The 14,768-nt window shown below is 45.7% G+C and overlaps 1 protein-coding gene across 1 annotated transcript in view; it reads left to right on the top strand.

Moving 5' to 3' along the window:
• cnksr2a (connector enhancer of kinase suppressor of Ras 2a) overlaps positions 1-14,768 on the top strand; it is a 709,037-nt gene that overhangs the window by 434,916 nt on the left and 259,353 nt on the right. Inside the window, exons 10-11 of the mRNA XM_038802429.1 lie at positions 6,520-6,653; positions 9,095-9,130. Coding sequence (XP_038658357.1) covers positions 6,520-6,653; positions 9,095-9,130 — 170 coding nt within the window. The remainder of the gene's footprint in view (positions 1-6,519; positions 6,654-9,094; positions 9,131-14,768) is intronic.

Genomic DNA, 14,768 nt, shown 5'->3' with positions numbered 1-14,768 from the left:
AGCACTTGCACAATGCCGTCAACATTCTCGGCCATGACTCAGGAGTTCCACTGCAATGTCCAAGGGTCTATGGCACATGGCTGCCTGTGAGAGGTCAGCCCTGTCACGGGCTTCGGCCACCATCTGCACAGATACCCAGGTCTTAGACATGCTGATCCATAGGCAAAACCCTCATCCCCAATGCCTTCACCATGGACACCTGGGTGGCACGCATAGACAGCATCACTTCCTGCTCCTGCACAGGGTTGGATTTCTCCAGCTGCAACTGCAGATACTGGATGACCGCCGAAAACCCCTCATGTAGTATCTGGCTCAGAATCTGCATCTCCACAATCGATGGGACTATCCGTTCCAGAAGCCAAAAATGATCTGGACAGCAGCCCCCTCAGCAGTTCCTACCTCCACCTGCTGTACTGGGTCAACAGTGTGGTGCGCACCAGAGGGTGACCCAGGGGCCTCTTCACTAAAGAGCCCAACCAAGGTTAGTGTCTCTGGGATGGTGGAGGGTGTTGGAGACAGCTGTGATGAGAAATCAGTGTCATCCTCGGACTTGGGCTTTGGGGTGTTCTGGGGCGGGCTTCTCCCACCCCCCGCCGGGTCGGAGAATCGCCGGGGGATGGCATGAATCCCGCCCCCGCCGGCCGCTGAATTCTCCGGCGCTGGAGAATTGGCGGGGGCAGGAATCACGCCACGCCGGTCCCCCCCCCCCCCCCCCCCCGGCGATTCTCCGGCCTGCGATGGGCCAAAGTCCTGCTCGTAATATGCAGGTCCCGTCGGCGTAAATTGGACTCGGTCCCTTACCGGTGGGACCTGGCAGCGCGGGCAGGCTCTGGGGTCCTAGGGGGTGCATGGGGCTATCTAGCCCCGGGGTTGGGGGGGGGGGCTGGTGCCCCCAGGGTGGCCTGGCCATTGATCGGTAAACCCCCCCCCCCGTGCCAAAGGCCTTCCACGCCAGCCGGCGGTGCACAAACCACTCTGGTGCCAGCCTAGCCCCTGAAGGTGCGGAGGATTCTGCACCTTTGGGGCGACCTGACGCCGGAGTGGTTCATGCCACTCCGTCCTGCCGGGACCCCCGCCTCGCCGGGTATGGGAGAATCCCGCCCCTGGTTTCAGGTCGAGTGCTCCCGTACGTGCTGCTGTCCTTGTTGCTGGTGGGCACATGGTGGGGGACTCAGGCTGTGGCTCTGGCTGGGGGTGGGAGACACCAGATTTACCCGCCCCATCACCAGCAGTTCCTATAAGACACAAGACAAGAAGCATGATCAGACTGCGGGCTGGGGTGGGAGGAGTGAGGATGGGGTGGGGGTGGGGTGCGGATGAGGATGGTGTGTGGGTGAGGATAGTGTGGGGTGAGGATAATAATCTTTATTAGTGTCACAAGTAGGCTTACATTAATAACGCAATAAAGTTACTGTGAAAATCCCCTCGACGCTTGTTCAAGTAGTGTGTGGGTGATGGGCGGGGTGCTGGGGCATGGGGTGGGACGGTGGGGGGGGGGTATTGACACACATAGAATGGGGAATCACAACTCAACGGGGTCTCACTTCCTTGCCCTACCTCCATTCTGGTGACTTTCCTTTCCTCTGGGCTGCCAATCACATCCAGGGCCCTCTGTTCAGCCACGGTGAGGGGCTGCAGGTCCGGCGGTCCCCTCCAGTTTTCTCCCACTCCCAGCGGTTATGGGCGGCCTTCTCCTGGGGGTGGGGGGCAGCAACATAAAACTGCAATGTTAGACAGTCCAACACATGCAACCCAGCGGATGGGAAGCTGGTGGCCTCTGGCCAGGGCACCCGGCCATGGTGGGTGATGTTGGTGCTGGCATGTGGTGCAGGGTGCGGGTTTGGTCACCCTCCGGGTTTGAGGGGGGGGGGGGGCGGTTATGGGTGTGTGGGATGGGTTTTGGGGCCAGGGGCACAGAGCTGCCTACTCACCCTGGCCGCCCCGAGAAGTGCAGTTTCTTCCTGCACTGCAGACTGGTCCGGACGGTATTGCTGGTAGCACTGAATGCCTCTGCCACCTGCGCCCCCAGGCGTGGTAAACGGCCGCGGCTGGCAGCCTCCTTTCCAGACCAGGGTACAGGGTGGCCTGTCTCTCTTCTACCGCATCCAGGAGGGTCTTTAGCTCGTCCTCTGTGAACCTGGTCGCCGTGCGTCTTGCTGCCATCTTTTTGGCTGGGATGTGCGTGTGGGGAGTGAAGTGTGTATATGCGGCTGCCGCTTGTAGCCTCCTCAGTGTCAATCACAAACCCAGCGAATCCGGCACCGTTTCTCATTGGAATCAATTGTGTTCCTCGTGGCTCTAATGCTAGCCTCTCAATAGTCGCTGAATTGGCCCAGGTGCGGTGCCAATTTTGCTGTCGTGCAAGTCCACGAATCCTACGCCGACGTCAGCACTTAGTCTCAGGAAAGGAGAATCCAGCCAGGTACCTTTGAGCCCTGCTAAATAATCCACTTGTGTCGATAGTCACATCAGATGAAGTGGTTTATTTTATTTTCCTTCTTCTCCTCATCCTGATCACTTGGGAAGATCTTCCCACAGTGTGCAAGCTCCTGGACGTCTGCCAATATTACTCATTAGTGTCTTCAGCAATGTCAAGTTTTTGGTTCTTTTGGTATTTGATCTTTCCCTGCAGGGAGGTTTTTTCCCTTTGTTTCTGAACCAAGCTGCATTACAGATTGTTAATAAAGTGTGAGGAATTGTGAATATAAATTCGCATCCTACCTCCTATATATTGCCAGAGAATAAAGAGCAATTTTAAAGCAATATAGTTGGGAGATATCTGTTGTCCTGGACACCAGTATATGTTCATATTCTCAATTGATTCAAAAAGAGTAGAGGTATCGTGAATCCTCCAAATCAGAGTTGATCTATTGTCATCTTTATGTTGTTATTAGTATGGCCTTTGCATTGGGTAACGTGGAGCTTTAAACTTCCAGGACCAAAGTTCAAATCCAGTCCCAAATGAAATCATAGTAAAAGTCTTTTTTCTATCAGCTCCATTTATCATAGTGTAACGAGATTTGGCAGTACTCAGCTCATTTTCTATTCTAATAGACATGGGTCATTGCACATAAATTGTTCCATATTGAATATACAATGGCACTAAATTAGTAATCAGAGCCCACAGGGATAGTTATTGTGGAAAATTGAAAGATTGACAATCAAATATGGGTCATGTCCTGGAAATCATGTTGCTATACTATAAAATTAATTCCTCAAGTCTTGGAAAACCTGTTCTCTCCCCACAATCTTCATTTTCTTGAATAATTTGATAGTTCCTTTCCCCGACTAGAATTCCTGATCAAATTGACTTAAGAAATTAGTAGGGAAAAAAACTTTTGATGGATCTTTCAACATCTAGACAATGATTCTCGAGCAATGATTAAAACTGCTTGTATAAAGTGATCTCTTCATCAAAATATAATGTGTTGGATCATCTGTCTCCTCTAGTTTCCGAAGATAAATCACCTGGGTGGCTGAGTGAATTATTGGGAAAATTATATGTGAAAAAACCCATGTCTTTCATTAGCTTATAATTAAATGAAACCATTTGAAATTGTGCTGTGTTCTGACTCCTATCATATAACAAATCAGCATCTTAATAATTTTCCCTATCACGGCACTTGCTTAAAACCCGCTAAGCCCATACCATTTTCCATTTCTGATGAACGGCCTGAAACATTGCGTGGAAATTTCCCATATTTTTTCAGTGTGAGGCTCGGACTGAAACCTGGGGCGGAATTCTCGACCCCATGCAGGGTCGGGGAATCGCCCAGGGCCAGCGTAAATCACGCCCCTGCCATGGCCGGAATTCTCCGCCACCCGGGAATCGGTGGGGGCGGGAATCACACTGCGCCGGTCGGCGGGCCCACCGCGGCGATTCTCAGGCCCGCAATGGGCCTAAGTCCCGCCGCTGTCAGACCTTTCCCGCTGACGTGGTTTAAACCATCTCTGGTGCCGGCGGGAGCGGGCCCCGGGGTCCTGGGGGGGACATGGGACGATCTGACCCCGGGGGTGGGTGCCCCCACGGCGGCTTGGCCCGCGATCGGGGCCCACTGATTGGCGGGCAGGCCTGTGCCGTGGGGGCACTCTTTTTCTTCCACGGCCTCCACCTTGGCGGAGGTGGAAGAGACTCCCTTCACCGCTCATGCGCCGGGGTGACGTCAGCGGCCGCTAACGCTCCGGCGCATGCGTGGACTCACGCCGACCGGCGAAGGCCTTTCGGCCAGCCGTGGCGCCAGTCGGCGGGGCACCAAAGGCCGTTCGCACCAGTCGGCGGAGCGGGAGCCACTCCGGCGCGGGCCGAGCCCCTAAAGGTGCGGAGAATTCTGCACCTTTTGGGGAGGCCCGACGCCGGAGTGGTTCTCGCCACTCCGGTATGCCGGGGCCCCCCGCCCCGCCGGGTAGGGGAGAATCCCGGCCCTGGTGTGTAGCTCTCCAATTTTTAGTCCAGATTTTGATCCACTCTTGGAAAAAAAAATTCAGAGGGCATGGTTTACACTGTCACTGTGGTGGGCAGGGCCTGGCAGAACCAGCAATGCCAGCTCCAAAGAGATTAAGCACACTCCGATTAGCACGGAAAATAAATCCTGCCCCCTCCCCCCACCCACCACCACGACGCCACTTCCACTTCCAGCAGCATTGGGAGTTGCCATGTCCCTCACCACCACAAACATCAGCATCAGGGGCTCCTCGCCCCTCCCCCCCCCCCCCCAACCCCCCCAACAAACATGATGCAAACCCTACCTCGATGGGACTTCCAAGAGAGCCCGCCCCTGACACTGCTCCTTAGAACAATGTCCCTCTCCCCAGAGGCGATACTTACCTTTGCGTCCCTGGGAAGACCCTTCAACTAATTCCGTTTTTCCAAACGTGTTACAAACTTCGCCGATGTGATATCATGTCGGCACGGTTTTGTAGGGGATCATGTGGTGGGGTGGCTCAGTAATTATATTAAAATGTAACTAAATCTATTAAAATGAGGTTCTCGCCTTTGTGAACGTCGTTATGTCACCGGCAAGGGATGGGGAAAATCAGGAAATGAGATCTCGCTGGCAAGAATCTCGATTCCCGATTCTCGTGAAATTTTGCACCCGCGGAGCCATTCTCACTGATGCGGGTGCAAAATCACCCCCATTAACTCTTCTCTCGCCACCTGCTGAATGTTTCCAACATTTTCTGTTTTATATTTCAGATTTCCGCCATGTTTTATCTTTGTGTAACGAGCTTGTGACTCTCACTTATTATTATAGGGTGACCTATTTTAGTATAATTAAAACTGTATGTATTTGGACGAAGGAAAAAAAATCTTGCATTAATATAGCACCTTTCACAAATACAGGATGTTGAACAAAGCTTTGTGCAGCATTGCTGCAACATTTACGCGTAACAAGAATAACGTAGCCTTTATGTAATATGAGATTCTTTTCTGAAATTACAAGAAGTAAGCCTTGCACCCTCGTTTCCTTATTAGTAGGGATCATTTTTACGATGAGGAAACATGTTTGAACTTAGCTTTAGGAGCAGTTAGCACATCAACATTTGACATTGTTCAGTTGGGCAACATTATTCATCCTCTTTGTCACAGAATATTCAGGTGTACAATGATGTAATGGGAAAACAATTGCAATGACACTGTAACAGAGGCCCAGGCTGATGATCGGGGACACGGGTTCAATTCCTGCCATGGGAGCTGGTGGAATTTAAATGCAGTTAATAAATCTGGAATATAAACGTAGTCTCAGTAATGGTGCCCATGGCAATTACCATTGATTCTCATGAAGCTCCCCGAAGTTGACTTTCTCTTCAGTGCTTCTTTTATAAACAGTCTCTCAGCTGCTTGCTGCAGAGCTGTCCATGTTCTGTGTTCCTTTTACAGAAATGGGCTTCAAATGTCAAACACACATCTTGCAAATTAGGAGCACCAAACACACTCAACTTGTTTTGTTGAATATTTAAGGCCTTGCACAAGGGTGGCAGCTTGACTGGGAACTTAGCTGACAGAAATCTCTGCTTTTCCTGCGTATGCTTTGTATCTGCTTACAGGAAATGGGTGATAATTAATGGGTGATATCGAATGCAGACTGGAAGGGATGATCAGCCTTTGATAAGCCCTCAGGAGAAAATTCAATAAACTCTGAAAGCACAGGCCTTTCAGCCAGTGAGGGAAGGATGGAAGTTGGGACTCTTAGAAAACAACATCTCCCCTAACTGACATGGACATCTAGTGAATAGCAATAATTGCAGCATGGTAGATAATTTATTTTGTCATATTGATATACTTTTAGAAAAGCGATGACCTGTCCACCTTAAATCTGAATTTCTGGCAATCTTTGTGTCTCCTGATCATATAGCAGGTTTTGTTGTAAGTTACCACTTCTGTAATTGTATCTGTTTTTTGCTATTTTTTCGTTCCTATTTTTGTGAACTAATTTTGTCTTTAAATTTTGAAATATTTTCTTAAAATAAGGAATTTATTTTCCCTGTTAATAATTTTTTCTCTCTCTCATTTTTGAAAAGCCAATTATCCCAAAAAGTCCAACTGGTAGTGTTGCCACTCCAACCGGTACTCTTTGTACACCTACAAAGCGAGACAGTTCTGCACTTCAGGATCTCTTCATCCCACCTCCTCCTTCGGAACCATACACTCCCAGGTAACCATTTACTCTCATTACTTTGTTCTATTTTACACATAGAAATAAATCTTTCAATAAATGTTCCTGTGTGTCACTTTTGATGAAATGCCTGATTTGATGCATCAATGATTCATCTGATGCAGTTCAATTTTATTTATAGCTAATAACTTGACACAGTGTACTCCTGTTAATTCTAGCACCGATTTTCTATAGATTTTGCATGTGTCTTTGAAATCAAAATGTTGCGCAATATGCTGCAGTACAAAGTCACTTATTGAGCAGATCTGTGCTTAAAGTATATGACTTTTTCGGAAGATTCAATGAGTTAAAATGTAACCAGCGGTTGGAGTGTAAAATACATTTTCCTTACTGCCCACAAAAATAACCTTGACCTGACTGAAAACTTTCTAAATTCTGACGGCTAATGACTTCTCGTTAAAATCTATTTGTTCTTAATGTGGTCAACATTGCATTGTTCTTATTTCATTTGCTTATTTCCAACATGTCATATGAAGAGCAAAGCTAAAATTTAAATGAGGATACCACAGCGGGTCAGTGCACGGATAGAAGCCGGAATAACAAATAAAACTGGTGTTGAAGCAGAAATTTTGCTTTCAGCGTTTCACCGTTATGACGTTTTGTGAACGCATTCAACACAGCCAGGTCTAGTCTCGCACAACTCATTTCTCAAGAAAGCTCCATCCACTCTGGTGTTTTGATGTCATGTCAGCCATGAAATGGCCTCCTTGCAGTGGGTTGGTCAGTTCATTGCAGTGCTAAAGGACTATTTTGTGCAGTGAATATGCACCCACTCAGAACTGGGTTGAGATTTCCCAGAGTTATTGCACATACAATTAACAGGCAGAAGTAACTTCCATCCTAGCAGTTTGAGATGGATTTTAATCCATGTCCCAAACATGAAAAGTCAGCTTTCAATCCATCGCACCACGCTCTTCCCAGTATTCAGCATTCTGCATTTTTTAATGTCACAATGTTTGTTCAATAAAAAATCATTACTTGTGCAAATCGTCGAATGTTCATCAAAAACAGAAAATGCTGGAAGTTCTCATCAGATCTGGCAGCATCTCTTTCCAATCCAGCATCTTCTGTTTTCATTTCAGATTGCCAGCATCTGCGGAACTTGTATTTGCTTCAACTGTACTTCTTGAATTGGCGATACACAATAATAGAATAGATCACCATATAAACAAAGGAGGTTGGAACCATTTTGAAGCTTTAACCAAAAGATAAATGCATTTAACAGGAGCTCACACCTTAGTGTTGGGAATTAAGTGTAATAACTATGGTGAAAATTATGCATGATTTTAGAGAAAAAAATAATTCTCCTTCCATATACAGTGGTACCAGAAAAAAAGGTTGATAATTTTCACTGAGGTTGTATATTACCAAATGTACTTTAACAAGCTACTGCTAAAAATATAAGTATAACAAAAAATACAAAATTATCAGAAGATTGCCTTTAACTGGGATATAGTTAGATACATATTTTTTCTTCAAGGATCCACACAACTATAATTTTGGACACATATTGACCTTAAAATCAACTCTTGATGATGTAACATTTGTTTTGAGGAGCCTTCTGCAGCCATTTCATCATAGAACTGTTCATCTTTGTTCTGTCAAACGAGTACCAGTGTACCTTTTATAGTCTGTCGCACTTTACTTTTGAAAACATTGGTTGGAATTTACAGACGGGATTGACCATTCTTGTCAGTGTGATTCTTAAAAGGTACATTGCTTTGGATGCATATCCTGTTGCAGAAGGAATTTTGAATACTTAAGATGCAAGTATGTTGATCTTGTATTTCTCAACTGTGCTGCCCAACTTTGGAGCTGCCTCCACCATATCTCAAAGACATCCAACTTTGATCATACATAGCTATTGTTTCTTCCACCTGTCTGTAAAGTTCCTAACAAATGGATTCAGGCTTCCTAGTGTCATTTGGTAAATGCTAACTCTAATTCAATATTACTTTTCCTTAGTGTAGACCTGTGCCCCACTGCTTTGTTGTAGTGCCAAACACCCTTGTTTCGTTCTGTGTGAACATTGTTCAGGTGAATCCTTGGAGGTTTGGTTGTTTTGTTGCTTTTCGTGATTTCTCTTGGCTGTTTGCGCAGTTTTTCTGCCTGTTTGAGAGGAAGCGTATGGTGAAACTCCATCACTGGGTAACGCCTGGTGTAAGGTAGAAGTCAGCAGAAACATGAGCTGAATTTTAGAATGCGACCACAAGTGAAAATGATACCATTGAGTATCCAAATTGAACTAAAGCCTCAACACAGCTAACAAATGCTGAAGGCCTTGCATTTGTACAGAGTGCAGTTGTTATTTTATTTCACAAAAAATAACTCGCATAGTGTGAGTATTTTTTTATTTACATGTTCCAGATGTTACGTGAGTAATATTTGTGGGTGCTTTATATGTATGACTTTTTTTGCAGAAGGCTGGGAACTTCCAGTATCTCTAGAATTAACAGGTAAGTCCCTGTGAGATGTGTCTGTGAAATAGTTGTGAACAATTGCATTACCTAACCTTAGAACAGAAAGATATCGGGCTGGATTCTCCATCGGCATTATCCTCTGTTTTGCCGGCAGCGCACTCATGCCCGCGGATTTCCCGACGCCGTTTGGGTGCCCACAATGGGAAAGTCCATTGGCTGGCTGCTGGGACGGAGAATACCGCCCATAAGTTTGCAAGCAAATCTGTTGAAGTAAAAATTCACCCAATGAAGCATAGTCTCATGTTTCATTGTTGTGCATTCGAAGAGACATGTGTTTAAGTTTGATTAGGTTGAAGGATATGTTCATGCATGGAGATGGGCTGTATTTTATCGTGACAAAATGAGTAAAAAATGGAAGTTAAGATAAATTGCAATGGCAAAGATGTTACCTTTGCTTTATTCAATATGGAGACCCTGAATGTTTCAATAATATTTGGATGTCCAAAATTTTGTGAAGAGACTGCAAGGGCTTTTGGATATGCCGGGTTTCATTGAAAAACTTGGAAGTCTTTATTGCAAGGTGGCAATCTTGATTCTAGGCAAATTCTAGTGAAAACATAAGACAAATTTTAACATCAAACATAATTTTTTTCCACCCTCAATGCTGCTGATTTCATTTTTTGAATTTTTGAAAACCTGAAATATTGCACAGCTGTAATTCAATTTCTACAGGTCAATGCCCATAAAATGTGTGAACATTTTCTCTTCTCTGTGTAGGCCTCTTCCACATGTCATGAGATCTATTCTGTGTTAGCACTCCACAAACAGGGGAAACCATGCTTCTGTCCCGCAAAGAATTTGTTTGGATTAATCCTCTGTTATTTTTATGAAATCAGATCTGACATTCAATGCTCTGTCCGTAAACATGTTTCAATAACACATCGACCCAATCTTGTTTATTTCACTGCAGCAACTCATACAGCCACAACTCATTTGATCCCATTTGGTAGTTATCACCTTGCAGCTTAAAACGGCCTTTTTCAAAGAAAAGTTTACCTCTGTGTCAGCTCAGCTCAGATGATCGTACTTTGACCTCAGTCAGGAGGTTATAAGTTAAATTTCTCTTTTTTTGCCTTTGAGCAAAAGAGTAAATTGAATCCTTTGTTCAGCTGTAAGTTTAAAGAATTCTCCTTTAGCCAATATCAGCAAATTAAAACTGCTCGATTGTCTTTTCATCTCATTTGCTGTTCTGATGAAGGATGGTAATAAGGATAGTTACAACTCATGACAAATACTCCATGTAACATCATGATAGCTTTGTTATCAGGGTTAGAGCAATGTCAGAAATGGTAAACAACAGGTTATCATTGAAGCATACAACTACTACAGTGAGATTAACAAAACTGGGTAGATTTGGCAATATAATAGGGTTATGTATAGTGCTTAGAATATTATGCCTGATATCATGAAAAATATATTGGAATAGTCCAAATATACAAATTGTTTGCTTGTAGATTCAATTTACTGAGGAAAATTCAGTGTTTCTTATAGTCACACTCAGGAGGTAGTCAAGTAAAGCCTATTCTAATCTAACTAACATTGCAGCCTGTGTTATTCAGTGATGTCCCATTATTTTCCAAAGATGGCATTGCTGTAGTCCCATAATGTTCCATAGAGTATTTGATCATCTCATTCTGTAACTTAAGCATGATTTTCCAGCCATTCCCACGGGCAGGATCTGCCAGTCCTACTGAAATCGGTCCACTGCGGTGGGTTCCCCAGCGGCATGGTAGACAAGCCATGCAAAGTCCGTAGACTTTGGTGGATCTGTAAGATCCCGCCAGTGACCAATGACTCGCCGCATCCATCGCAGGGAAATCCCGTTATGCTAGAACATTCCTGGAATTAAGGGATTTCCTGGTGCGGCCAGAAAATCCAGGCATATTATTGGGCAGGCATTTATGAAGGGGAAATTATGCTTGATAAATCTGTTGGAGTTGTAAATAAGTGAGTAGATGAGGGGGATCCATATCATATGCTGTATTTGAATTTTCAAGAAGCAGTCAAAAAGATGTCACACAATTAGATATTGTGACATAAAATAAGAGCACATGAGATTGGGGAATATAAATTAGCATGGTTTAAGGAATGGTCAGCAAATGCAAAAGAGAGAGTAGGAGGGAAAACGTGTAATTTTTGGGCTGGCAGGCTGTAACTAGTGGGGTACCACAAGGATCCCAGCTATTTGTAATCTCTATGGATGACTTAGATGAGGGGCTTGAGAATCCAAATTTGCAGACATTACCAAATACGGAGAGACTGGGGAAACTAGTAATCAGTTACAAAGTGTTATATTCAGTTAAGTAAGTGGGCAAAAACATCAAAAATACTGCAGAGGAATTATAACATGGTGGTGTGTGAGTTTACCCACTTTGGTAGAGAAACAGAATATTTTATCAATGGTGAACACTGGGAAATTTTGGTATTCAGAGGGGCTTGGATATTCTAGTATACATGTCACAAAGTTAACATGCAGGGCAATTGGTAAAGCAAATGGTATGTTATACCAAGGGATCAGAAGAGAAGAGTAAGGAAGTGTAACTGAAATTGTATAGGTATTGGTGTGGCCACACCTGGAGTACTGTTTATAGTTCTGGGACTGGATTCTCCGATTCTGGGGCTATGTCCCCACGCCGGCGTGGGAAGGATGACATTTTACGCCAGAAATAATGGGGCAAATAAGCCACTGATTCTCCATTTTGCTGGGGGCTCACGATGGCAGCGTAGAGCACCCAGCTCTCGCTGCCGATACGCCCCCAAGAATTGCCGGGTCCATGGCCACACATGCGCACGCGGTGGCCGCTTCAAGGCAGCAGCCGCTTGCGGACCCTGCCCCCTTCCACTGGCTCGTGTGCCTCGGACCCCCCCCCCCCACAGTGCCCCCCAGGCCTGAATAATGTTCCCCCCCTGCCCGTGGACTGGCCCTCCCCTGACTGTGACAGCACTGGATGAGTCAGCAGCCACCACGCCGTGTTCCCGACGGGTGAGACCACACATGTCCCATGTCGTCAGGAACTCGGCCAGTCGGGGGCGGATCATCGGCGGTCGGGCGTCAGGCAACGTCCTGAGACCGGCGATACTTGGTGCAGCGTTTTCTCCGAGTATACCGCTTTGGAGGGGGCGGAGCATCATAAAAGCGGCGTCGCCCCCGATTTGGTCAGGAACTCAGATTCTCCGGCCGGTCGCCGAATGCGATTTCGGCGTCAACGACCGGAGAACCCAGCCCCGGTCGTCTTAACAAAGGAAAAGTATGCTTGCTCTCGTGGGAGTGCTGATTTCCTGAATGAAGGGATTGTCTGTGTGGAGAGGCAGAGCAGACTAGACCAATATTCCATAGAAATGAGAGTGGGAAATAATCTGATTTAATGCAGAATATTCTTAGACGGCTTGATAGGGTTATGCTGAGAGGTTAGTACCATTGGCTGACGCATCTAGAACTAGAGATCAAAGTTTTGGAATAAAGGGGCGATCATTTAGTATTGAGAACAGAAGACATTTCATCACTTAAAGGGTTGTGAACTTTTGGAATTCTCTACCCCGCTGAGCTGTTATGTTCAATCACTGAGTTTATTCATGACAGAGATCAGTAGATTTTTGGATACTTAGGAATTTAAGAGAGAGGGAGATAGTGCACTAAGGTGGAGTTGAAATAAACGAACAGCCATGATCTTATTGAACAGCACACCAGACCTGGAAGCACATTACAGCCTCTATTCCTTATGTTCTATTCTTTTAGCATTCTATACTGTTTGTGACCAAAATTTTAGCCAGTTCTTTCTTAAGGTAGCCCACCATGACCTGCTTTTTCTGGGTGGTTATTGTGTATGTTCACTACTCTGATGCAGGTGAAAATTTTCCAACCTCTACCTTCCTTACGTGGTGGTTCTGCTTTGACATTATGAGCTCAAGGCCAAGATTCTCAAATTCTCAGATTCTTGCGTAATGTATTATAAGATTATGATGATCAACTAGACTTCCGGCTCATATTATCACTTCAACATTTTACAGAAGTAAATGACACACCTGTCAGTCTTTTCTCTACTGAAATCAAAGCTGGGTGACAATTAATGCAATGACACACTGGGCCTTCACCTTTGGCATTTGGGTCCCAATCAGCTTTCTTTGTCTATTGGTTGTGAAAGAGAAGATTTTGTTTCAGGTGAGTTGGCGAGATCTCATGGAGATGAAGGCGTAGACTGAATCTCCTTCCAATTCAGGAGTTTGACTTCAAATTGGAATCTCACGAAGATCATAAACGTTATGTTGCAGAAGAATAGTAGGCACTATCTGTCTGAAGATGAGCTAGTTAGCGGATTGCAACTTTTTGTGCGTATTATGAATGCATGATGCTGATAGTGGATGACAAAAGCAAAAACCTGTTCGAATCCCTGCCCCAACTTTATTGAAAACAACACCATGGGCAGCACAGTAGTGTGATGATATGATCTGCATACTCGTCTGCCATTGGGCCAGAACGTCGGCTTACCATTGGCCCTGGTCGGTCATGTGCCTCTCGACCGATTGGCCGAGAGGCTGAGTTAACCACGCCTCTATTAACGAGGTACAAATGCTCAGACGCCTGACGATCGTCCCTTTCCACTGTAGACGATCGCAGAGCTGTGTTCTAGTCAATTAAAGCCAGACTTTGGTAAATCACTCGCCTCGCGTGCAATCGATGGTACATCAAGTAGTTAGCATTGCTGCCTCACAACTCCAGGGCCCCAGGTCCAATTTTGGCCTCTGACTGTGTGGAGTTGCACTTTCCCCCTGTGTCTGTGTGGTTTCCTCCAGTTGTTCCTCCCACAGTCCCAAAAAATGTGCCGGTTAGGTGGATTGACCATGCCAAATTGCCCCTTAGTATCCAAAAGGTTAGGTGTGGTTATTGGATTACGGGGATAGAGTCGAGATGTGGGCTTAAGGAGGGTGCTCTTTTCAAGGGCCGGTGCAGATTTGATGGGCTGAATGGCCTGCTTCTGCACTGTAAATTCTATGATTCTATAACACTTCAATAAGTCAAAGGTAAAAATAAGACAGTTCCTCGGTAGTACAGCACTTGAATATTGCCAATTAAGAGTGTGGTGAGGTTTCATATCACATTCATCAGGGCCAACACAGGACTGCCAAATTTCAAACGTCACAATAATTTATACTACAGAAAACTACAGACTCCCCAAACTCGCTGGGCATTCAAAGAAGACGCGAGTCTAGAATATATTCCTACACTACATTGCACCCCACCCCACTACACCACATCACACTGACCCCACACTGCACCAAACCATAACACGCTGCACCACACTACTCTGCGTGGGTTTCCTCCGGGTGCTCAAGTTTCCTCCTACAGTCCAAAGATGTGCAAGTTAGGTGGATTGGCCATGATAAATTGCCCTTAGTTCAAAAAAGGTTAGGTGGGGTTACTGGGTTAGGGTGAAAGTGTGGGCTTAAATGGGGTGCTCTTTCCAAGGGCCTGTGCAGGCTCAATGGGACAAATGGCCTCCTTCTGTAAATTCTATGATTCTATGATACTCCACACTATGCTGCGCTACTCGACACTGCACCGCACTATTCCGCAATACTCCATGCTGCGCCACACTGTGCCACGCTGCTCCACGGT

This window comes from Scyliorhinus canicula, chromosome 7 (assembly GCF_902713615.1).
Source record: "Scyliorhinus canicula chromosome 7, sScyCan1.1, whole genome shotgun sequence".
NCBI lineage: Eukaryota > Metazoa > Chordata > Chondrichthyes > Carcharhiniformes > Scyliorhinidae > Scyliorhinus > Scyliorhinus canicula.
The sequence above is the reverse complement of the archived record's forward strand: the minus strand, read 5'-3'. Positions and strand labels throughout refer to the sequence as shown.